This window comes from Mustela erminea, chromosome X (assembly GCF_009829155.1).
Source record: "Mustela erminea isolate mMusErm1 chromosome X, mMusErm1.Pri, whole genome shotgun sequence".
In the NCBI taxonomy this organism is placed as follows: domain Eukaryota; kingdom Metazoa; phylum Chordata; class Mammalia; order Carnivora; family Mustelidae; genus Mustela; species Mustela erminea.
Window position 1 is genome coordinate 38,391,918 of NC_045635.1, and position 24,668 is coordinate 38,416,585.

A 24,668-nucleotide genomic window follows, 5' to 3' on the forward strand; every position below is an offset into this window, starting at 1 on the left:
TCTTCAACCCTTGTTCTCTGACTAGTGATTGCTGGCTTTTGACAAAATTAGGGACTTTGTAACCAAATGACTGTTATGCCATGCTCTTATGGATTCCCACACTCCACCCTCGGCTGGATGTCCTCAGCCTGACCCCCATGTCCCAGCTGCCTGGCCACTACACCTGTTCCGTGTCCCATCTAGATTCCTCTGTTGGGCTGCTGGGTCCGGTGAAGTCCCACCCGCCGCTAAACCACCATTTGCCTGAACGCACCTAAGTCTGTTTTTCCATCCCTTGCTACTCAGGCTGAGAACCTCCCTGGCCTACCCACCCCCAGGCGACCCTAGTCTGTTGCAGGCTGACTGTCTAAACCTGGGTCACATGCCTGTTGCTTCTGAATGTTCTGCATGGTTGGGCACATGGTTGTGCTGACTGCCTTCTCTTAAATTTTCAGTCCAGGTAATTTTGTAAAAGATATTTCAATTAGGTCTGAGAAGAAGGAGAAGGAGAGAGAAACAAAGAGGAGAAAGACAAGGAGAAAGAGGGGGACAGGGAAGAGGAGTGGAGAGGGAAATGAGAAAGGCGAAAGGAAAGAAAATGACCAGCAAGCAGATTATTTAAGATCTCAACTTCAATTCCTATTAGGCCTACCACAGAGCTTTATACAATGCTGGGGCTCAGGAAACAGGGAATGAATGAATGAATGAATAAATGAATGAATGAGAGAATTGATTTTGTGTGGTATGTGTGTGTTTGACACTGAAAGTGCGTTTGTTTCTGACTTTCCATTCTGAGCTTCCTAAGAAATGCTCAAGCTATGTTCATCGGATGGTCTCCTACAAATTTTCTGAAAAATAATCAGATGCATATCCAAATGGAAAATTGCAAAAGAGTGTAGCAAGGTAGCGAGGTAATTGTAAAGCCCCATTGGCTGCCTGGTTCTCACGTTGCGTCCCTAACAACTGACTGCCCCTCACACAAGCCCCTTGAAGCTGCCATCATAAAGTTCTGAAGTCCACACGCCTGCCTCTTGCTTCATCTGTTCACGGCTGAAGGAGGATGGCAATCTTTTTATTTAGACATGGTGGTCCTCTGTTGGAACAGTGGGGAGAATGCGAGAGTACCTGCCCTCCGTTGGTTGTGGAGATGATCCTGGTTGTGCCCCCACACTGCTTCACATACCACAGGAACCAGAGTGCAGAGACCTCATGAGTCTCTGCAGTGACACACAGGTTCACAAAGAGAGTGGCCAGCTGCTTGGCAGATCTGCTCAGGAAGAAACGAGAGCACAATGAGCAAATCGGGGAGGACATCTTCTTCATACTCTGGATGTTGTTCTAGAAATACATTTCCTTGGCTAACTTGAGCACAGTTTGTCAGGTGGCAGCAAACTGTCCCTAGAATCCAGTATTAGACTACGTGACATCAGAGCCTGTGAGAAGAAGATTTATGTTCCACTTCACCCAAACAGCTTATTCAGGATCAGCCTGTATTCTGTATTCTGTGGTATCATGATTTCTCTCCACAGACCTGCTCCTCCTCCTGTGATCCCCGCCTCAGTAAAAGGCATCACCATTCTCCCGACTGCTAAGGCCAACACTCTGGAAATCATTTCTCTCTTTCCCTCACTCTCCCCCCAGCCCAATCCACCAGGAAGTCCCACTGTCTCTCACCACATCACGCCAACACTACCATCACCAACATAGCATCATCTTTTGTTAGGAGTATTGCAACTATTTCTTCCAGACTGGTCTCTCTACCTCCACTCTTCATTCCTTGGTGTCCATTCACTGTGCTCAAAGCCAGAAGCTTCTTAAGCCCTCCCCACTGTGGTGCTTTTTCTATAGTATAAATCAAGTCATGCCATTCTCTTGCTTTAAACCCACCAGAGGCATCCTACCGAAACCAGAATGGGATTTGGATCTTACACTTTTGCCTGCAAAGCCCCAAGTGATCTAGCCAAGGCCCACTTTTTCTACCTCATTCTGTACATTCTCTTCTTCTGATGTCTCCTCAGAAAGACAAACTCTTCTATCTCTTGAAAATGAACACCAGCTTCCATTTACCCAGTACCCTGGAATTCGCTATCATCTTACCATAGTATAGTATCTTTAAAACTCTTCTTGTTGTCTTAAATTATCTTTATTGCTGGTTCACTATTTTCTACTCCGGTCTCCCCTACTACAATATTAACCAATGAGAACAGGAATCTTTAACCTTCTTGTTCACCTGTGTCCCCTTTAATAAACTAGTGTCTGGCACATAGTAAGCACTCAATAATTACTTGTTGGATGACTGAACGCATACATGGTTATCAGTTAAACATTATTTTTAAATTATCCACAATGGGGGCACCTGGGTGGCTCTGTCGGTTAAGCGTCTGCCTTTGGCCCAGGTCATGATCCTGGGATCCTGGGTTGGAGTCCCTCATTGGGCTCCCAGCTGTCCTGGGAGCTTCTCCTTCTCCATCTGTCCTTCCTTTCCACTTGTGTTTGTTCTCTCTCTCTCTTTCAAATAAATAAAATCATTTGAAAAATTAAATAAATTATCCATAATGTGCAAAGGATATGCTAGGTGTTGTCCCCAGTACAGAATTAGCCCCAGTTATTTTTTAAAAGATTTTATTTATTTATTTTAGAGAAAGAGAGAGCAGGGGTGGGTAGCAGAGGCAGAGAGGCAAGCAGGATCTGCGCTGAGTGCAAAGTCTGACACAGGGAGAGAGGTCATGATCTAAGCTGAAATCAAGAGCTAGACACTCAAATGACTGAGCCACCCAGGCAACCGCAGTCCCAGTAGCTTATTCTGTTATTTTATTGTCTAAGGTAAGTCAAGCTCAAAGGATGGATAAGGGGGAAAGCAATTAATAGAGCATAGATAGGTCAACTTTTATTTGGGGCTGGCAGATCAACAGCAAAAAGTTATAACCTATCTTGAGGCATATCACAAAGTGAGTGATCTCTTACAATTCCAACAATTCAGTTATATCTAACACCTTTTTGTTTAAGATTTTATTTTTAAGTCATCTCTACACCCAACCTGGGGCTCAAACCCACATCCCTGAGATCAAGATTCCATGTTCTACCAACTGAGCCAGCCAGGCGCCCCTACCTAACATTTCTGAAATTCACCAGTAGGATTGTGTACTCTGGGACATATTTACTAAGAGCCAATCCCCCCCTTTTGACTTCAACATAAATTTTGTTAATTGGCTTATATCTGACACAGAATTTACCGTCTAGTCATGCTGACAGTGGGTGGGAGGGTAGGATAAATGATACTGCCTTCCGTTATTGAATTTCATTCTCTGTGGTTAGTAAACCTACTCTATTGAAATGTCACAACAGCTCTATAAAACAGCAATTTCCCCCCAGCTCACAAGCCTGAAAACTGCATCTCAGGGAAGTTAGTATGTCGTGCACAGTCTACTAAATGGTACAATTTCAAACCAGATCATACCTGATTCAAATCTCATGCCTTTACTACCCAGAAATGTTTTCTTATTAGGCAGCTGAGAAGCTCAAAAGTACAAATAGTCACCAAGGACCACATCTCTATGCTAGAGTACCTTGACTCTGGAAGTTTCCAGAATCAGGCCCAACACACATACCAGGTCCTGTCAATGTTTGCAGCCCTAACAACTTGATAGTGTGTTTGTAACAGTCCCATCATTTAGCCTGAAACTAGTGCAATACATATGTTGAAGAGACTTAGAGTGAGTTTTGTAAGATTCTTCACGGTAACCTAAGGGCGGGAAAGTGCTGACTCACGTTTTCTTCGCAAAGGCCGTTTGCGGCATCACTCTAAAGCAAACACCCAGACATGAATTCAAAACATTACTTCAAAGTGGAAAACATCCTTTGTTGTTTCCCAATGTCCTATTCCTTTTTTCCTTAATTCGTAAGGGAATTTGGGGGTAATAAGGTCAAGTAATCAACGACTAAAATTTAACACTGGCCCAGCTAAGACAGCCAAGATTAAGCACAAAAATACTGCTGTGATTCTAGTTGTTATTGTTGCCAACTGGGTGGGGAAGAAATCACCCTGGCTTGAAATAGAGGGAGATCTCAAAGCAATTCTCTCTGGAGGGCCAGGCCCTTCCTAATCCTTTATTTGACTTGCTCTGGGAGCTTTAGTGAGAAAAGAAATGAGAAGAACAACATTTGATGGATGGAAGGTCAAGGAAGCTAGCGCAATAATATTTTCATGTTCTTTGCCCTGTTGACTTTTTAAAAGATAAATGTTATTATCTTTTTCTACATGAAAAATACATACACATTATATAAAAGTTAGAAAATTCATAAAGTAAAAAGGTGACAGGATGAGTATCTTCCATTTTCCTGCCCCACCCCCACCCCAAAGATAATCACTGGTTTCTTTTTGGGACTTTTCTTTTTTCGTTATAGGTTTTGAAAAGTGTATTTACATAGCCTTGACCACACTGTAAATGTATCCTGTTTCTGAGAAACATGTTTTATTTGTCATTTGTTTTATTTTATTGTATTTTGAAAAACACTTTTTCAATGATGGTAACTGAAAGACTGGTCAACATTGTTCTTTGAATATATGATTGTGCTTCAGTTTCAGTAGGTTGGATATTTTCTTTAAAACCAGAAAATGAGAGCATGTAGATCTTGCATAGGGAAAGTTAAAAATTAACCTTGTGTTCATATAACCTTAATATCTCAGAATGTTTTATTTTGTCAGCCAACAACCTAGAATATTCACTAAGGGCGCGGGGGTGCGGGTGGGCCTAGGCCAAGAACTATGGTAGAAAAATTCAGATCTCTATAAACCCCGAAGTAATATAATTAGTCCTAGCTTCAAGGGGCTTCAAAACTCTCTGAAGAGAAAAGAGTTCCCTGAATTTATGAAAAGCTTTTCATAATGGAAGTTCTAAAACAAATGCCGATAATTAAATACTTACTATGTTTATAAAATCTAATGTATAGAATTTAAAATACTGAAATTGTATTATAATAAAATAAGTTATAATTACAAACTGCACTCTCAAAAAAGGTGGTAAATAGCTAAAGTATTTAAAAAGATATAATTAATAGCATGCATTAATTTTATAATAGTAATATGGTTTTACTCTTCCAGAATAGGTTGCTTTCAAAAGTTGAAGTCCTAGGAAAAGCACAAAGATGTTTATCACAGAGTATTATATAATAATGATAATTACAAAACCAGGAAGTAACCAGAATGTCCACACAGTAGTCACTTCCTATGGAATGTCCTGCAACTATAAAATAATAATATTTGATGATGCATTTTTGATGATATGAATAAATGTTTGCATTGTAATATTAAGTGTTAAAAAACATTGTGATGAATGTCCATTGTTTTTGCACTGCATATACAGTTTCCTTTTTAAAAAGGAGATCGTGTATCATCCTGTATATACTCAATGACAGCCTGCTTTTCTATGTGTTAAACATTATGAATTTTTTAAACTATTAAATATTCCTCTACAACATGATTTTTCAAAAATTTTATTTATTTATTTGAGAGGAAGAGAGAAAGAAAGCATGAATGGGTGAGAGACAGGGGGAGAGGAAGAAGCACACTTCCCGCTGAACAGGGAACCTGATGTGGGGCTCGATCCTAGGACACCAGGATCATGACCTGAGCCAAAGGCAGATGCTTAACCAACTGAGCCACCCAGACACCCTTTATAACATGATTTTATTTTTTTAATTTTAATTTTTATTTTTTAAAAAGATATTTATTTATTTATTTATTTGACAGACAGATCTCAAGTAGGCAGAGAGGCAGGCAGAGAGAGAGGAGGAAGCAGGCTCCCTGCTGAGCAGAGAGCCCGATGTGGAACTCGATCCCAGGACCCCGAGATCATGACCTGAGCCGAAGGCAGAGGCTTTAACCCACTGAGCCACCCAGGCGCCCTATAACATGATTTTAAAAACCTGTAGAGCATTCCATTTTTTGGTGCCTCATTATTTAGTCTATCTTTTAATTTTGGACATTTAGATTTTCCTTTTTAAAAAGAATGCTTTGAATTTCCTTCTTTCTTTTTCTCTCCCTCCCCTCTCCCTGGTTGCCTTTCTTTCTCTTCCTTTCTTTCTCCTTCTTAAGCTAAGTTCTAAAAATTTGAATTTATATATCATGAAGTATGTAAATTTCATGTTTTTAAGATTTATTTATCTTAGAGAGAGAGTGAGCAGGGAGAGAGGCAGTGGGAAATGGAGAGAGAATCTCAAGCAGACTCTCTGCTAAGCATGGAGCCTGACACGGGGCTCCTTCTCAACACCCTGAGATTGTGACTTGAGTCGAAACCTAAGAGTCAGACTCTTAACCGACTGTGCCACCGGGACACCCTGTAAATATTGTGTCTTTTGACTGTTTCCATTATCTCAAATTCAGAGATTCCTAAAAACTTATTCTTATTCTTAGTTCTCAGTGTCCACCTTCCCTCCCTAATGCCTAAAGAATGAATTCATCAATCCCAGAGCTAGACATATTCTCAACTAATGCTATTTAGCATCATAGGACCATCTCCTTGAACTTGGCTTCCATTTCTCTTACTCTGTTTACCACAAATTCCCTATGCGCTGGGACCCTTACAATCCTTTCCTTTTTTCCTGCTGTCCAAGAGCAGTGAAGCCTCTCTATGTCATCTTGTCTCTGTCTCCTCCACAATTTGTAGCCAGTTCCCAGCTCTGCCAACCAGAATTTAATGCATGACTCATGAACACCTGCTCTCAAAGCTACATGTTTTTCGCCAAAGGGGAGCGGTTAGTCCAGCCATGTGTGTTTCCTCTACAACTGTGAATTATCAAGAGAACTTCTCTAGAAGTTCCTGTTCAAGCCCTTGAAGAGTTACCCACCATCCCATAACATGTTTCAAATGCATACACTAATGCACCTTCTCTACACTTGACCACTGGGGAGGCTGGCAATCTTTAAGTTGTTCTACATAAGATGATCGCACGTTCGGGTTTGTTTTGAGGACTTGATGGGGCAATACTACCTTTGTGATGCATCGCTCTTCCACAGATGTATAGACATCATTGGGACAGAATACGGTTTCAATTGTTTTTAGTATTCCACCTGGCCAAATGGTATGGTTTTAGACACAAGCAGTTCTGAACCCACTGAATGGCATCGCTAAATAAACCTGAGAGATCGTCACAGTAAATGCCTGTGCTTAGTGGGTCTTACTCTGTCCAGCAGATCTTGTCCAACAGCTCCTTCATTGTCATGTGGTCCCACTCCTCCGCAAGGGGTGCCTTCCACGGGGCATCACTGGGTATCTACAGTCCGACAGGGATTCAGAGAAGAAAAATGAATGTAATTTTCCATTTCAAATAACTATTTCAAGAGTACCAGAAACTCCAGTTGAAGAAGGAAAATGTAAGCTTTCCAAATTCCCCCATTCATGATTTTCACAACACAATGTTGTCGGTGTAGTTTTCCCATTATAGATGTTTATCACTGCATCCATATTGAATTTACGGTAGTACTTCCTGCACAATAAATGGAGGCTATGATGAAATGGGGCTATTTCCAAATATCGATCACTAAGTTACTCATTTAGAGAGAACATTCATAAATTCAGCTCTTTAACACGGGTCAGACAGCTGCACCAAATGCTGCCTAAATGGGTCTTTCAGGTCAAGTTCTGTGTGTGCTTACTTATGGGTTGCAGGGTTGAGCAAGATGGCGACACAAAGACCTTAGAAGTCTTATTCTGCTCTGTTGTGAGGATTTTCTAAATTAGAAACATCATTCCAGGAAGGCTGAGTGATATGTGATCTTCTCCCCACCCCGCTATCCCACCACCAGTGGTGTAAGACTAGTGGTCTGCTGGACATCTCATTCCTTGAGCAGTTAAAAACCGGTTCATTTGCTCATTTCCTAAATCTTTACTAAGAGATATGATGTACCAGACAACATGCTAGGCATTGCTGATACCCTGTCCCTTCTTTCTCTGAAGGATTAAACTTATTATGAAAAACACAAATGTAGTCAAAGAAGCATTATTAAGCTTTACCTCTCGCCCCATGGCATCCATTGTCCTCCAGAGGTTGTTATGATCCAGGTACACAATTGGGTTCCACACAGGTGGGAAGGGGCCGCTGAAGGGGTATGATTTGCCCTGTGAAATACAAGGTATTTTCATTTGTTTATTTATGTACTTATTAAGATTTTATTTATTTGAGAGAGAGAGAGAGAACTTGAGTGAAGGGGCAGAGGGAAGAAAGAGAGAATCTCAAGGAGACTCGCTGCTGAGGGTAGAGCCTGACCTGGGGCTCAAGCCCATGACCCCAAGACCACGATCCAAGCCAAAACCCAGAGTTGGATGATCAACCAACTGAGCCACGCAGGTGCCCCAACACAAGAGTATTTTTTAAAAGGTGACACTTACTACAATGTAAAAATAGTTAAATGTCTGCAAGCAAAATGATGTTACTCTTTAATATAGGATATACACTTACATGTTTTATTTATTTATCATTTATTAAAGATTTACATTTATTTGTGAGAGAAAATTTATTTATTTGCAAGAGAAATTCTTAATTTCAATCTCTAAGGTGGCAAATACAGATAAAGTCACATGAGCAAAGGCTACTTGAGGTTCTCAATAATTTTTTGAAGAATGTGAAAGCGCTTTTATACATAGCAAACAGGACGTGCTCATTAAATAGACATTGCTAACGGTTTGGTGATCATGATAAATGTCCTTTTATTTACACAACTACTTCTTACCTATAAATCCACATCCACATTTTCAATTAATTATCTTTGGATAAATTCTCAGAATCAAAATTCTTGGCCTGAAGATTTATGTTTGATTTTTTGTTTTCATTTATATTTTTAAAAATTAAAAAAAATTCATGGCTCTAAAAGATATATAATAAAACATCCTATCCAAGAAAAATAAAACACACATTTTCCTCAAATACACACAGAAGAATCCCCTGGTTAAATCACATTAAAAAAGACAAGACAGGTACTACAAATGAAAGAAGTCGGAAATTCAACCAAGTATATTGTCCAACCACAATGATACAAAACTAAAGCCCAACACTGAAACAGAACTGGAAAACCTACAACGTAAATATTAAGTATTTAATATGTAAATATTAAACAGCACACTACTGCCCAAGCAATGGGCCAAATAAGAAATCAAAGAGGTAATCAAAATATGTCTCAGAGCAAAAGATAAAGAACACATGATATTCCCAAAAAACCTATGGGATGCAGCAAAAGCAGATGTTTGAGTGAAATCTATGCTACGTATGCTCTTTTTTAAAGGAAAAGAGTTCAAATAAACACCTTAACATGACACCACAAGGAACTAGAAAAAGAAGAAACTTAGCTGAAATTTCAGAGGAAGGAAATAACAAAGAAAGATCAGAAGTAAATAAAATAGAGAGCAGAATAAACAGTAGCATAACATTGAAAGTCATGACCAGTTTTTCAAAAAATAAATAAATAAGTAAACAAAAAATGGCAATGCTTTAACTACTAAGCAAAAAAAAAAAAATTCGATAATAAGATTACTAGCAACAATTATATGCTCAAAAATCAGATCACTTAGAAAACCAGATCATTCCTAAAACTGCACAAGGTCCTAAGACTGAATCATCATCAATTTTGAATCCAAAAATAGGAAATCTTAGACTGGTAATGAGAATGAAAGTTGAATGAGGATTCAAAATCTTCCAGCCCAGAAAAGCCCAAGACCCCATGGTTTTATTGGTGAATTCCACCAAACATTTAAAAAAAACTTATAATGACAATCTTTACCAGCATCTTACAGATAATGGAATAGAGGGAACACATTCAGAATCATTCTAGGAGGCCCGTATTACCCTGATACCAAAGCCAGATAAAAACAAAGATAAGAAAGTCTAGTTTGTCCCATGTTAAGTATTGCTACTTGGATAGTCTTTTGACCTCCTTCTGCATGATGAATGTTTCTCCACCCCCTCACTTTCAATCTGCAGGAGGCTTTGTGTCCAAAATGAGTCTCTTGTAGGCAGCTTATGTTTGGCTACATAAAGCAGACTTGTTGAACACCAGCGACGGACCCGATGGTCACATGACCTCATTTTGTAGCCCATGAGCCTCGGCGGACTCAGTAAAGACATCGGAAATCTGCCTGCTGGATGCCGCAGTTAGTGAGCAGGTGAGCGGCTCTCAGAAGCCGGCTGGCTGGGGGACGCCCCCTTACTCCCATCACCTCCAATGCTCCAGATGGCCTGCTCTCCTCCTGACTCTGGTTCTCTGGAGGCAGAGACTCCACATCCTGATCTCTGTCCCATCTAGGAAGTCCCTTTGGCATTTTATTCCTGCTGTCTGCCAGGAGACAGGTGGCGTGGCCCTTCTTAGATTCAGCTCCTCGAGAGCGACCTTTCCCTCTCAGGAGGTCTTCTCTGCTGTTCATGGGAATCTTGCCCTTCCTCCCTGTGGGGAGTCAGAGCAGACCACCCAGCCCTCCAGAACTCAGTCATTTTTATGGCTATTGACAAGGACGATGCTTAGGGCATAAACAAATTTGTTTAGGACCAAGCTTTACTTTCAATCTCTATTTTCAGTTTGGAAGAAAACATAAAATCTCGCCCATGGGGGAGAAAGGAAGGAAGTCCTGTCAACTATGAAGCAAAGGGCTTTCTTCCTCTGTTCATGTGTTCACTTTTTTTTGTTTTGTTTTGTTTTGACAGGGAGAGAGCAGTGTAGGGGAAGGCAGAGAGAATCGTAAGCAGGCTCCACGCCCAGCAGAGCCCGATGCTCGGCTCAATGTCATGACCTTGAGATCACGACCTGAGCAGAAATTCATAAGTCAGATGCTTAGCCGACTGAGCCACCCGGAGCGGGGGGCCCATTCACATTTCTAAGCACCATGAGTCGGCATGGACACAGTCTTCTGACTGCATTGCCGCATGGTGAAGCTGGAGGGAGGGGCAGACAGTGGCAAAGGTTTTGGAACCAGCCTCCTGCCCAGGAGCACAGGAAAGGCTTGGAATTGTCCATGTAGGGAGAAATGGGGAAGATGGGGGCGGTGACGGCCAAGATATTAGGCAAAGCCCCACAGGAATAATAATAACAAACAAGGCGACAGCTAACACAGAATGTGTACTCTGTTTAGGATTTGTTTGGTGCACTTTACATGTGTGGATTCCTTGATCTGCACAACGACCCTTTCAGCTGGTGAAACTGAGGCAGATGAAATAACGATCATCTGCTTAAGGTCTCATAACGTAAGACTTAATTAGGTCTCATAATAAGTGGCAGCAGGATTTAAATTCAGGCACACAAAGGCCAGTACTCTGGATCAGGAAGCTTCCCAGCCTCTTTTCCTTTTTTAAGTTTTACTTATTTCACAGAGACCACAAGTAGGCAGAGAGGCAGGCAGAGAGAAAGGGGGAAACAGGCTCCCCACTGAGCAGAGAGCCCGATGTGGGGCCCCATACCAGGACCCTGAGATCATGACCCGAGCCAAAGGCAGAGACTTTAACCTACTGAGCCACCCAGGCGCCCCCAGCCTCTTAACAGTAACTATGAAACATCATGGGGCTAAGAGTTTTCATGAAGTTATTTAATTTAATTCTCACAACAATCCAGTGAGTAAACTGCTAATTATAGGTTTCATTTTACCAATGAGTTCTGAAGCATAGAGAAGTTGAGTAACTTGTTCAACATCACACAGCTTGTATGCAGTGGGAAGAGAATTTAACCTCAGGTTTGTGTATTTGGGGCTCAAGCTCTTACTTAGGTCTCTGCTCTAGGAGCCACAGCCCAGTTGATTTAAAGAAGGTCTCCAGGGGTGCCTGGGCGGGTGAGTCAGTTAAGCATTTGCCTTTGGCTCAGGTCATGATCCCAGGGTCCTGGGATGGAGCTCCGCATCAGGCTCCCTGCTCAGCGGGGAGTCTGCTTCTCCCTCTGCCTGCCTGTCTCCCTGCTTGTGCTCTCTCTCTGTCTCTCTGACAAATAAATAAATGAAATCTATAAAAAAATAAAAAAGGTCTCTGGAAGGCCATTTCGATCTGGAAACTACTTGAGATTCTCAAACCACATAGAAGCTAATGATGCACTCAATGATCAGCCAGATCTTTCCTGTGGCTGTCCCTCCCGTTCCCAGGCAAGGAGCAGGCCAGCCCATCCGCAAATGGCTGCCATGTCAGCCCATTCCCTCATTCATTCAAGTAGTCCCTGAGCACCTCCCATGGGCCTGTCACTCTTTTCCCCCTCCTGGGGCAGATTTGTGAGCCAAGTGAGCCACAACAGACAACATTGTCTGCTCTCCTGGGAACTTACTTTCTAATAGGTGAAAGCAAAGTAAACTAACAAAAAAGCCAGGCATTAAACAAAAGAAAGAAGACAATCACATAGTGTATTAGAAGGTGATAAGAGCTATGAAGAAAGAGAGCTGGAAAGACAAAGAGGAAGTGTTGGTGGTTTGGGGTTGATTTTTTAAAAAGACTTTATTTATTTATTTGAGAGAGAAAGAGACAACATGAGCTGGGGGTGGGAGGAGGCGAGGGAGAGAGAGAAGCACACTCCTGATTAAGCAGGGGGCCCAATGCCGGGCTTGATCCCAGGATCCTGGGATCACGGCCTGAGCCAAAGGCAGATGCTTAACCCACTGAGCAATCCAGGCACTGCTGGGATTGACTGCAATTTTAAATAAGGCAGTCAAAGAAGGCCTCCCTGAGAAGGTGACATTTGAGGGAAAGGATAAGAAAGGACAGAGAGGGAACCATGAGATTGTCTAGGCGGGGGATGGTGCTTCCAGCAGAGGCCCCAGCAAGCATCCTGGGGTGGTGTATGAATGAACTTCACAAGGAACAGGAAGGAGGCCAGCTCCGTCCTCTCCCTTCTACAGGTGTGCACCCTTGCTCACTGGATGAAACTCGGGCTCCTGAGCCCGTTTCTCAAGGTGGCTGCCAAGGAGATGGCCTCTGTGCTCTGGTCAGGGGGACAAGTTACCCTGATCTCAGCGGCCCTTCGGTCACCACTGCATTATTGCTACTGCTTCCCTTGAAGGTCCTTTCCCTTCAGATCTCCATCAGTGCAAAGCTTAATGCCCAGCTCCAGTCACTTGTTTTGAGAAGCCTTCCAAGATTCACCCCACTCCCAATCAGTGCACTAAATATAAAATTCACTCCATTTTGAGCCTCTGCCATATTAGCTTGGACCTGCCCATATTATCTTGATAGCATTCTCTAAGTGTTCCACATGAGTATCTCTTCTCTTTCCAGCCCCTTTGGGGAAGGAATCAATCATTTCCATCCTCCCACAATGTGTAAGAGTATAATCTATTCGATCAGTATTTGACAAGCTTTGAAGGATTGGATGGATGAACAGACCAGACCAGACGAACAGAGCTGTAGACTGAATGTTTGTGTGCCCCCCCATGCCCCCCCAAGATTCATAGGTTGGAACCTACCCTCCCATGTGTGATGGTACGAGGAGATGGGGCCTTTGGGAAGTCATGGGGCCAGGTGGGTTCTGCCCTCATGGGTGAGCACAAGGCCCTTATAAAAGAGACTCTGGAGAGCTTGAGACATATGGAATCTGCTGGCACCTTGATCTTGGACTTTCCAGCCTTTAGAACTGTAAGAAATAAGCTTCTGTTGCTTATAAGCCACACAGTCTCTGGTATTCTGTGATAGCAGCCTGACCTAAGGCAAATCATGTAAAAATAAGAGGACTTCTTTAGGGTCTGAGACAGAAGCCTGTTTTTAAAAAAACTGATGGCTGATGTAACTTCTGAATTCAGGGTGAAGAAGGAGATCTGGAAGGTCTTTTTTTTGTTTGTTTTTTTAAGCTTTGATATAGTTATTTAGCAGAGAGAGAAAGCATAAGCAGGGGGAGCAGCTGAGGGAGAGGGAGAAGCAGGCTCCCCACTGAGCAGAGAACCTGACGTAGGGTTCGATCCCAGGACTGGAAGGCAAACACTTAACTGACTGAGCCACCCAGCCCCGGAAGGTCTTAAGAAACATAAATTCATTGACTACTTGAGTAGAAAGGAACTTCAGGTTTTAATCTCGGCCCAGTCAGCACGGACCTACTATCACAGAGAGAAGCTTCCTGCCCAAGCTGCTGCATGGAGGTGACCTCCAGATCACTATCTAAGGTCCCTTCCTTGGAAAGAAGTGTTCAGTATCTGTACTGATGGTAGCTGACTGACTTCTGCAGGGAGCGAAACAAAAGGAAGTAGTTTCAAAAGCGAGTTCCTTTTCTGGAGTCCAGTTGTGTTGCGTTCAGTGTGGTCGGCATCATCTGTAACCTAGACCTTGCCGACGTCCTGTGTCAGGCGGACAGTTGCTAGTCCTCCCCGAAGATGGGAATTCATGGTGCTCGGAGTGCAGAGTGGCTGAGCCCATGTTCAATGTCTCCCAACGGAAGGTCCATCTTTCTTCAGCACATGGGCTTCCAGAGCCTCCCGTGCTGTCTCCAATGGTCTTCACCAAGAGCCTGAGATCCTCCACAGACAGCACGACTATCCTCTTGTACAATATCGTTGTTTGCTACATTTCTGTGTTTTCACTACTGGCTGAAATAGCCCTTCAGGGAGTCCAGTGAAATTTCCTGATTCATTCCATTGTTTTTCTCTGCCTGCCTCCCCATCATTGCTAGTGGTCAGAGACCAATAATCCATTCATCTGTGAAACCACAGAGTGCCTAAAGTCAGTTGCTTAGAGTAAATATCACCCTCGACTCCTCTTTTTCTCCCAGCCATAGAGAATCAGTCATCAACACTTCCAGTTATACATTAAGATGTATCTAAAATCCGACCATGTCTCACCTCCTTCACTGTTACCTCCCTGGTCCAAGCTGCTATCAGCCCTGGCCCTGATTACTGCATTATCTTACCGAATTCTCTCCCTGCTTTCCACTTTTGGCCCCCAGGGTCTCCTAGCAGCAAGAATGAGCTTTAAAACATATAACTAGAGCATGTCCCTCCTGACCGAATTCTTCCAATGGCTTTCCATCATGCTTACCAGAAAGCCAAGGTCCTTACCGTGGTCAACAAGAATTACATACTTCTATTTCCTCATCTACCACCTTCCTCCCTTTATTCAGATCACACTGGCCTCTTTGCTGGTCTTTAAACACACAAAGCTTTCTGTCAGATACTCACATGTCTCCTCCCTCATTGTGTTCAAATCACAACTCAAATGTTCCTTCCTCAGAGATGTTTTTCTCAGCACCCTTTCTTTATTAGTCTTCCTAGCAAATGAGATTGATAGAATTATTCATATATGTGTTTAATGCCTCTACCTCTGGAATGCAGACCCTGCAAGGTAGAAATTTTGTCTTTTTCACTGGTGTATTCCTGGTACCTATAATGTTACTCATTCAATAAACAGCTGATGAACAAATAAATAAAAATTTGATGCTAGGTTCATCTGAAGCCACTTTTAGAGGCTAGAGGAGAGTCACAGCAAATGGTGATGGTGCTGAGAGGGTAGCTGTGCCTTGATCCTGTGTCTGGAAGTTGTTTGTGATGAGTTCTTCATTGATGAAGTCAGACCAAGGCCCATGGTGATTGCCACCCAGTCTGTCTTGATAGCGATCACCACTGACCACAGGAAGGTTCAGGGTAGTACAGGGAAGGGGCAGGTGTAAACCACTGCTCCTTATTATGTTAGGATGGGGTGAGGTACAGTGGGGAAGCAGAAGTGCTTTGGGAAAGAACAGCTCTCACCCAAGTGTAGGTGTGGGTCATTATTAGAGAAGACTCCTACATCATCTCCAGGCCCAAGAAAGAGCCATACACCCTTCTCCTTAAGCACAGTGCCTTTTACAATCATGCGCTCCTTTGCATGAAGCAACTGCTTGATTTAATTAGACATGCCCAGGAACAACTCCCTTTTGGTGAGCACTCACCACGTGTGTGGTATTTCATGTATCTCATTCTTAATCCTTACAAATATTTTGTGAGATAGGTACTGTTATTAACTTTATTTATTTATTTATTTATTTGTGGGGGGGAGAGAGAGAGAGAGAGAGAGTACATGTGAACTGAGGGGAGGGTCAGAGAGAGAGGGAGAGAGAGAATCTTAAGCAGGCTCCACGCTCAACACGGAGCCTGAGGTGGGGCTGAATTTTGTGACCCTGTGATCATGACCTGTTCCAGAAATCAAGTCGGGTGCTCTACCAACTGAGCCACCCAGGCACCACAGCCCTATTTTTGAATAACAGCTTTCATTCACCTATCCTAAAATTAATCTTTTTTATTGTGGTAAAATATATGTAACACAAAATTATAATTTTAACTTTCTTTCTTTTTTTTTAAAGATTTTATTTATTTGACAGAGAGAGATCACAAGTAGGCAGAGAGGCAGGCAGAGAGAGAGAGAGAGGAGGAAGCAGGCTCCCCACTGAGCAGAGAGCCCGATGCGGGACTCGATCCCAGGACCCCGAGATCATGACCTGAGCCAAAGGCAGCGGCTTAACCCAGTGAGCCACCCAGGTGCCCCTTTAACTTTCTTTAAGCGTACAGTTCAGTGCCGTTAAGGACACTCACAGTGTTATGCAACCAACCCCACTACCCATTTTCAGAACATTTTCTCCATCCCAAACAGAAACTTCATACCCACTGAATACTAACTCTTCATTTTCCCCTCCCATTAGGTTCTAGTAGCCTCTATTCCACTTTCTGTTTTTATGAATGTGCCTATTCTAGATAACTCCATAAGTGGATTTTGTGTCTTAATTTATTTTAGGTAGCACAGTGTCTTCCAGTTTCATCCATGTTGTAGCATGTATCAGAATTTCCTTCCTTTTTAAGGCTCTTTTTAAAGAGCCACTTCTGTGAGTCAGGTGGCAAGGTTCTATACCAGCCCATTGTATGGACAGACCACGTCTTATTTATCCATTCACCTGCTGATGGACATTTGGGTTGTTTTCACTTTTTGGCTATTAGAGGAATGCTCTAGGAACATTTGTGTATTGATCCATTTTAGAGATAAGGAGAGTGAGTCTTAGGATAAATGACCTTCCCAGGATCACAGAGCTAATGAGGTTTGCTTAAAGTCAAGCTAGTTCCCCTGCTCATGCTACCGCTCATGCAACAGGAGATCCAAGGTCCGGATGGTCCCCAGTGCACAGGCAATGGCAGGCACCAACATGGCCCACCTCATCGCCATTCCACTCTGCTAGCTTACACGTAATTTAACTTTAAAAGCCCTAGGAAATGAGACAAAGCAAAGGATAACTACCAAATTAGAACTAACATTATATTTAGCCAAATGATGAAGAGAATCAAAATCGTCTTACTGATAGGCTTGGACGGGTCCAAGAAAAATCTCTAAGCATCATAATTTTAAGGGCTACTGACACTTGGGCAATTTCTTCTTTTATTCGGTAAAAATGTATTCACTACAAGGTATGAAACAGCCACTGCGTAGTGCTCTGAAGAGAAAGAAATGAAATAAGACACAGTCTCAGGGAGTTCCAAAGTCTAGTTGGAGAGGCAGGGTCACGGAAGCAGAGAATTACTGCACGATGATTATAATGTGGCATGTGGCTAGCCTCATGGTGTCACTTGGCTAAATGGCTGCATCTGGCAAAGGCCACTGATGGAACCCTGAGTCTCTGCCCAGGTTCATTCTGTTAGCCAAATGGCAAGGTCTACAGAAGTCCCAATAAGTGAAGCTTGGCCTAGAATTACTGAAGATAAGAGTGCTCTACCCAGTAGCTCATGGGGTGGATGTTGTGATAAGCTTGCCCATATCCTCATTCAGAAGCAAGGGAGTTATTTCTTCAGCTGCTAGCATTATTACTGGCAGGCAGCCCTTGGTTCTTAGCCCCCTTCAGGGACTACCCCAGCTGCGAAAACCCCACTTCATCCAAGGTTACACCACCTTTGCTGGGGAATTCACTTCCAACAACTGAATGATATGAGCGTATCAAGTTCTTGTCCTTCTGCCCCACTCAGGACAGCTCTGGAGGGTTGTTCCATCTTTGGAATTCCTTGCAGGGTTGTCTGAGGCTTCCATTGAGAGAGAGAGAGAGCGAGAGAGAGAGAGAGAGAGAGCAAAGCAAGGACATGCTGAGCTGGGAGCTCAATGGGGCACTCAATCCCAGGACCCTGGGATCATGACCTGAGCCAAAAGCAGATGCTTAACTGACTGAGCCACCCAGGCGTCCCTTGCGGCTTCCACTGAAACTACATTACAGTCTGACTTCTTCAGTGGCTCTTGCCCTCCTATCTAAGCTGTTGATCCCCAAGGCACTCCCTTATATTACTTCCTGCCAGCTAATCTCATGAAAAATGTCTAGAACTGAGCACAGTGGGACCTCATTTGAGAACAGGGGTTTTCTAGAAGTAGGATTAGTAGGGAGGCCTCAATCTTTTCCCCCATGATCCTCACCAGTGACTTGTTGCAGGAAATGGGAAATATAGCAATAGTGGCCACAAATGTACTCAGACAGGTTTACGGACCGAAAGGGAGAAACCGGGAGCAGAAAGTTTGTAACAAAGCAAAGCTCACTTCTACATCGTAGGTCATAGTTTAAAAATCCCATTAATGTTTATGTGAAGTTTTATGCTGGGAGCCAGAGTTAATTTGCCATCTTAAAAATGTTTGTAAGGAATTAAAAAAAGACAAACTAAGAAAGCTCCTATGACATGTTTTGAGTTATTAAGAAAGAACCTTGGAGTTAAAATCCACATGACCTCCAAATTCCAATGAATCTTAAGTCTTGATATTGAGATTTTCTCTATATATTTTTAACATGCTCTGCTAACTGCATTAGCTTACCCGTAATCTTAGACAAAAGATCACTTAGTCTCACTGAAAGACTTCATAGATCCTCCATAAGTCATTTACATAAAAGGTAGTTTTCCCAACCCTAATATTCTAGTTTAACTAAGAAATCTAATGTGTTTTTTTTTTTTCACAGACAAAAACATAAAATGCTTGTAAAAATAGCCAACATTCAAGAGTTGTAAAATTCCATGCCTGGATAGCTATGTTATGGTTTGGAAAATTTTACTACAAAAGTATGGTACTGTGATAATATATATTTGGTCTTTGTCCTTAATGTCTGGCCTATAAGACCTTTGGAATTTCCTGAGTGATACGGGTGAGAAAAGGGTTATTTATAAAAGTCCCTTTTAAAGCATATCTGAGGTTATGCTAAGGAAGTGACTCTTGGTGGGCTCCTAGAGCTTCTGGAAGGGAGCTCATTGCCAGAGGAACCAACCATGTCATTAGATACATGGAACTTTGTGTCCCTGGACCTCTGGGGAGTGGAAAGAGTCTGCAGATTGATCTAGTCACCATTGGTCAACAATTGAGTCTATCGTGCCTATGTAATGAAGCCTCGATAAAAATCCCTAAACAATGGAGTTCAGAGAGCTTCCAGTTTGGTGACCAAAGGCACATCCATGTACTGGGAGGCTGGCCCACCCCAAACTCCATGGGGACGGAAGCTCCAGTACTCGCAAACCTTCCGGACCTTGACTGATGTACCAGAAGGCCTGGGACTTAACCACTGGCCTCTGAAGTGGGGGCGATTTTATGGGGTTGAGCCCTTAATTTGGAGTTCTATGCCACCTCGGGGTAATTAGTGTTAGAATTAAATTGAATTGTAGTACACCCAGTTGGTTTCTGGAGAGTTAAAGAATTGGTAGGTGTGTGAAAAAAGGAAAAATCCCCACATATCTGGTGTCAGAAGCGTCATGAGTAAAAATTAACTCATAGTAGGAGGTAACATGATTTTTCAGTAATTGAATTATAGGGCAGTAAAGAAATAAAACCAAATACAAAAGCCTTAGCAAAAAGGGATAGTGGGGGCATATATTGGGTGGCTCAGTGGGTTAAGCTGCTGTCTTCAGCTCAGGTCATTATCTTAGGGTCCTGGGATCGAGTCCCCCATCGGGCTCTCTGCTCAGCAGGGAGCCTGCTTCTCTCTCTCTCTCTCTCTCTCTCTCTGCCTACTTGTGATCTCTCTCTGTCAAATAAATAAATAAATTCTTTTTTTTTTCAAAAAAGGGGATATTTGGCTTAACCATGATAACTACAAAGCCTTATTTTATAATTTTCAAACACCAGAAATCACTTGAGAAATATCCATTGCTGTCCCTACATACGTGTCCTTAGAGGTAAGAGCACAGCCTGGGATGTTCACCAGGCCACGAGGTAACCACATGAATTCAGACAAGTGACTTCAATCATACTCACCTGGGGGGGCCAAGGGCGGGCCATGCTGAGATGGGCCACTTTGGCATGAACATTATTTTGAGTTAAAAGCAATCCAGGGGCACCTGGGTGGCTCAGTGGGTTAAAGCCTCTGCCTTCAGCTCAGGTCATGATCTCAGGGTCCTGGGATCGAGCCCCACATTGGGCTCTCTGCTCCACGGGGAGCCTGCTTTCTCTTCTCTCTCTCTCTCTGCCTGCCTCTCTGCCTACTTGTGATCTCTGTCTCTCAAATAAATAAATAAAATCTTTAAAAAAAAAAAAGCAATCCAAACCCAGCTGATTCAGGAAAAGCTATTTACCTCCCCCCTCAGCTGCCTGCCTTACCAGAGGCAGGGAACTATTAACAGAGACTAGCTTTTACCTAAGAAACTTAGCTGCATCATAGGGCAACCTTGTTTTTCCAAACATCTCTTTCACCTTCTTCCTAATGGTCTTTCTCCCGTGTGTATGCTCAGACCATTACCCCTCTCTTTAGCTCACAGAAGCTTCATGCTGCCTTGCTGGTTTTGGAATTTCCACGTCTGTGTGCATTCCCCATAAGTACATATGCTATCAACTTTGATTTTCTGCTGTTAATCTGTCTCATGTCAATTTGATTCTTAGTTCAGCTAAAAGGACCGTGAAGGGCAGAGGAAATTCTTCGTTGCCAACACATCTTTAAAAAAAAAAAAAAAACCATTCAATTTATTTATTTGACAGAGATCACAAGTAGGCAGAGACACAGGCAGAGAGAGAGAGAGGATGCAGTCTCCCTGCCGAGCAGAGAGCCCAATGCGGGGCTCGATCCCAGGACCCTGAGTCCATGAACTGAGCCGAAGGCAGAAGCTTTAACCCACTGAGCCACCCACGCACCCTCCAACACATCCTTCTATAATGTGGATGTAAAGAGAGCCAATGTCATGGTGTCATGGTCAGCAATGAGTGAGACGATACGTATGCATCTCTTACCTGAGTGCCCTGCACACAGTAAATGTGGAAATACGAATGAATATCATCACTACTGTCCCTACACTTTCATTCCACAAAAGGTATTGCCAGCTATTGTTATCTTGAACCTCCCATGAAGGGAGGCTCTCCAGACCCTCCACAGGAATCCCACTGTGAGAGTGGCAGATGACCTTGGAGGAGGAAGCACAAAGCTTCCTACCCTTACAGCATCACTCAGCAGAAAAATCAGGCTCTGACTGCTCATCCCAGCACCCTCCTGTCAGGGAAGGTGCTCATCCAGTCACCTTCTCTGTCAAGCCCTCTCTGAACCTCCAGGACTGGCTCCTGAACCCCAGCCTCAGAGAGCAGCTCCGCCAATCCCCAACAACTGCATCGCTTTCCTAGCCCAACTATAGCTTTCCTGGGGTCACAGGTGTTAGACGACGGGTGCACCCCTGGTCTTTCAAAGACATTATCCAAATGCTTTTGATGTCCCTAAACTGTATAGAGTAATGAGAAGATGAAAAAGCTTTTTGTAACCTGGTACAGACACAGTACAATAGAAAAAGAGAGAGAAAGAGGGAGGGAGGGAGGGAGGAAGGGTTGAGGGGGGAGGGAAAGAGAGAGAGAGAAGGAAGGAAGGGAAGGAAGAAGAAAGAGAAATTAGGGCTTTAAAACAAACGCTTTTTCTCAAAATGGGTTGGTTATTTCTCAGAAGTCAAATATCATCTTTGGGTTACTAGACTATCATTTTGTAATCTGAAGATATGTGATGATCTAAGTCTGGAAAAATTGTGTCTAAAAAGCAAATTAGATATAAAAAAAAATCCCCTCCTAAAGAGTTTCTCTGCCACATAAGACACACACACACACACACACACACACACACACACACACACACATGGAGGTAGGAGGTAGGAGGAGTTCCTACCTCCTAATGTGGTCATGAAAAGTGAATATGATAATATATAAAATGACTTCCTATATATATGACTTTCTATACACACATACACGTGTGTGTGTGTGTGTGTGTGTGTGTATAGAAAGTCATATATATAGGAAGTCATTTGTATGTGTGTATAGAAAGTCATATATATAGGAAGTCATTTTATATATTATCATATTCACTTTTCATGACCACATTAGGAGGTAGGAACTAATTGTTCCACATTATACGCTAAGAACTGAGGTTTTTAGGAAGCAGTAAACTACACATGGCGAGGGTCCATGGTGAATTTCCTAAAAGCCCAGAACTCTGACAGAGGCCTGTGACTCCAGACTTAGTCTGTATTTCTCTACGGAGAGGTTCTTACAAGATGGAACTTCAGATCCTTGACTGTCTCTACAATCTGCTCTGTCCTCTCCAATGCGTAACTCACACAGTTACAAAGTCAGCCTCTGATCAATACTGGCACACATACCAGCCTTTCACTCCATACATTATTTGAGGAAAATGTTTACTTTCTCTAATGGTACAAACCAAAATGATGATTCGCTTAGATGAGTCAGAAAATTCCCCCAAAAGAAATTCAACGCTTTGAAGGAAGAACTCCATTTTGAAATACATTGAAAGAGACTCCATGCACAGATAGAAGGGTTTCCTTGGTCCCCAGAGGAGTTTTGCCTCCATGAACATTAATCCCTTGCAGTGAAACTGTGTTGATTTAAGGGAGAATCCCTTATTGAGACAGTGAGGAGGACGCTGGGCAGATCTGTTAGAGGACATTTGAGGTCTAGTAAAGAGAAGATGCGGCAGGAGAAATCTGGAGTGAGATTCAGATAAAGGAAGAGACAAGTCTGGCAAAGGGGCAGCTTGTGAGCTGTATGTGGAAGACACGCTAGAGACCATTGAGGAATTCAAACGTGATGAACTGTACTGAGATGAAAGGATTATCCCAGAAGCATCTGCTTATTTGAGACTATTATTTTCAGGAAGAAAGCATTTTCAAAGAAATTCACTGAAATGGTACTTTTGATTGACTTCCATATTCTTTTTTAAAAAGATTTATTTATTTTATATATTATATTATTTTTTAAAAGATTTTATTTTCTTATTTGACAGAGAGATAAAGACAGCCAGAGAGTGCAGGTGTCGGCGGCAGTGGGGGAGGGCAGAGGGAGAGAGAGAAGAAGGCTCCCTGATGAACAGGGAGCCCAAAGCACGGCTCAGTCCCAGGACCCTGGGATCATGACCCGAGCTTAAGGCAGATGCTTAAGCAACTGAGGCACCCAGGTGCTCCATTATATTTTATATTCTTAAAAAAAGATCATTGCAAAAGATAAGTCATGAGCTAGAAGAAAGTGAGTAAAAAAAATAAGGATTGTGATAGGGAAGCTCTGTAATCACCCCCACTATCCCCATCATCACCATGGCTAACACTTTCTGAATACTTGCAAGGTACTGGGGAATCTTTCAAGATTTTACAAATTTAACTCATTTCTCTCTCTCAATGACTGTACGAAGACGGTGTCACTATTATTATCTTCATTTTTTTTAGATTAAGAAGCAAAAAGGTACAGTTTAAGAAACTTGCCTCCAATCACACAGTTAATAAAGTAGTGAGTCGGAAATTTCAATCCAGGCCTCTGGGTTCTAAGCCTATGATCTCAATCTCTATACTATTACAGATGGACTAGTAGTTTTGCCTTTCGATTGCACCCCAAAATACACTTGATAACATATATATATGTATAAATATATATATGTATAAAATATATATATATATATTTTTTTAAGGCTATGAGAAGCTTTGATGCTTTGATATGATCATTCCAACATATGTTGGCACTGCTGGAAGATATCAGCAAACACTACTGGAACAAAGGCTATCTCTTTCATAGCTGGGAGAAATGCTCTTTAAGATATATTATAATTCAAGGCTTCTGTTAAATTTGTAAGCACTTACCTCTTTCTCCTTCCTGACATTCTTTTCAACTATCTCGCCTTTTCCATATGCAACCCTATGTATTTATGCTCAGGAAGTCTGTCACTGTACCTGTATTTTGTTTTTCTTTGATCTGTATCGTTTAAACTTTCTCAAATTAAGCAATTAACTTAGAAGTTTCCTAATTTTGGCCATTCTAACTGGTGTAAGGTGATATCTCAATGTGGTTTTAATTTGAATCTCCCTGATGGCTAGTGATGATGAACATTTTTTCATGTGTCTGATTTGTATGTCTTCATTGGAGAAGCGTCTGTTCATATCTTCCGCCCATTTTTTGATATGATTGTCTGTTTTGTGTGTGTTGAGTTTGAGGAGTTCTTGATAGATCCTGGATATCAACCTTCTGTCTGTACTGTCATTCGCAAATATCTTCTCCCATTCTGTGGGTTGCCTCTTTGTTTTCTTGCCTGTTTCCTTTGCTGTGCAGAAGCTTTTGATTTTGATGAAGTCCCAAAAGTTCATTTTCGCTTTTGTTTCCTTTGCCTTTGGAGACGTATCTTGAAAGAAGTTACTGTGGCTGATATAGAAGAGATTACTATGTTCTCCTCTAGGATTCTGATGGATTCCTGTCTCACGTTGAGGTCTTTTATCCATTTTGAGTTTATCTTTGTGTATGGTGTAAGAGAATGGTCG

General features: G+C 42.4%; 1 protein-coding gene across 1 annotated transcript in view; it reads right to left on the reverse strand.

Moving 5' to 3' along the window:
- MAOB (monoamine oxidase B) overlaps nt 1–24,668 on the reverse strand; it is a 103,477-nt gene that overhangs the window by 19,645 nt on the left and 59,164 nt on the right. Inside the window, exons 4-6 of the mRNA XM_032331026.1 lie at nt 7,992–8,096; nt 7,160–7,251; nt 1,105–1,246 (exon numbers count right to left, since the gene is read on the reverse strand). Of these exons, the coding sequence (XP_032186917.1) occupies nt 1,105–1,246; nt 7,160–7,251; nt 7,992–8,096 (339 nt within the window). The remainder of the gene's footprint in view (nt 1–1,104; nt 1,247–7,159; nt 7,252–7,991; nt 8,097–24,668) is intronic.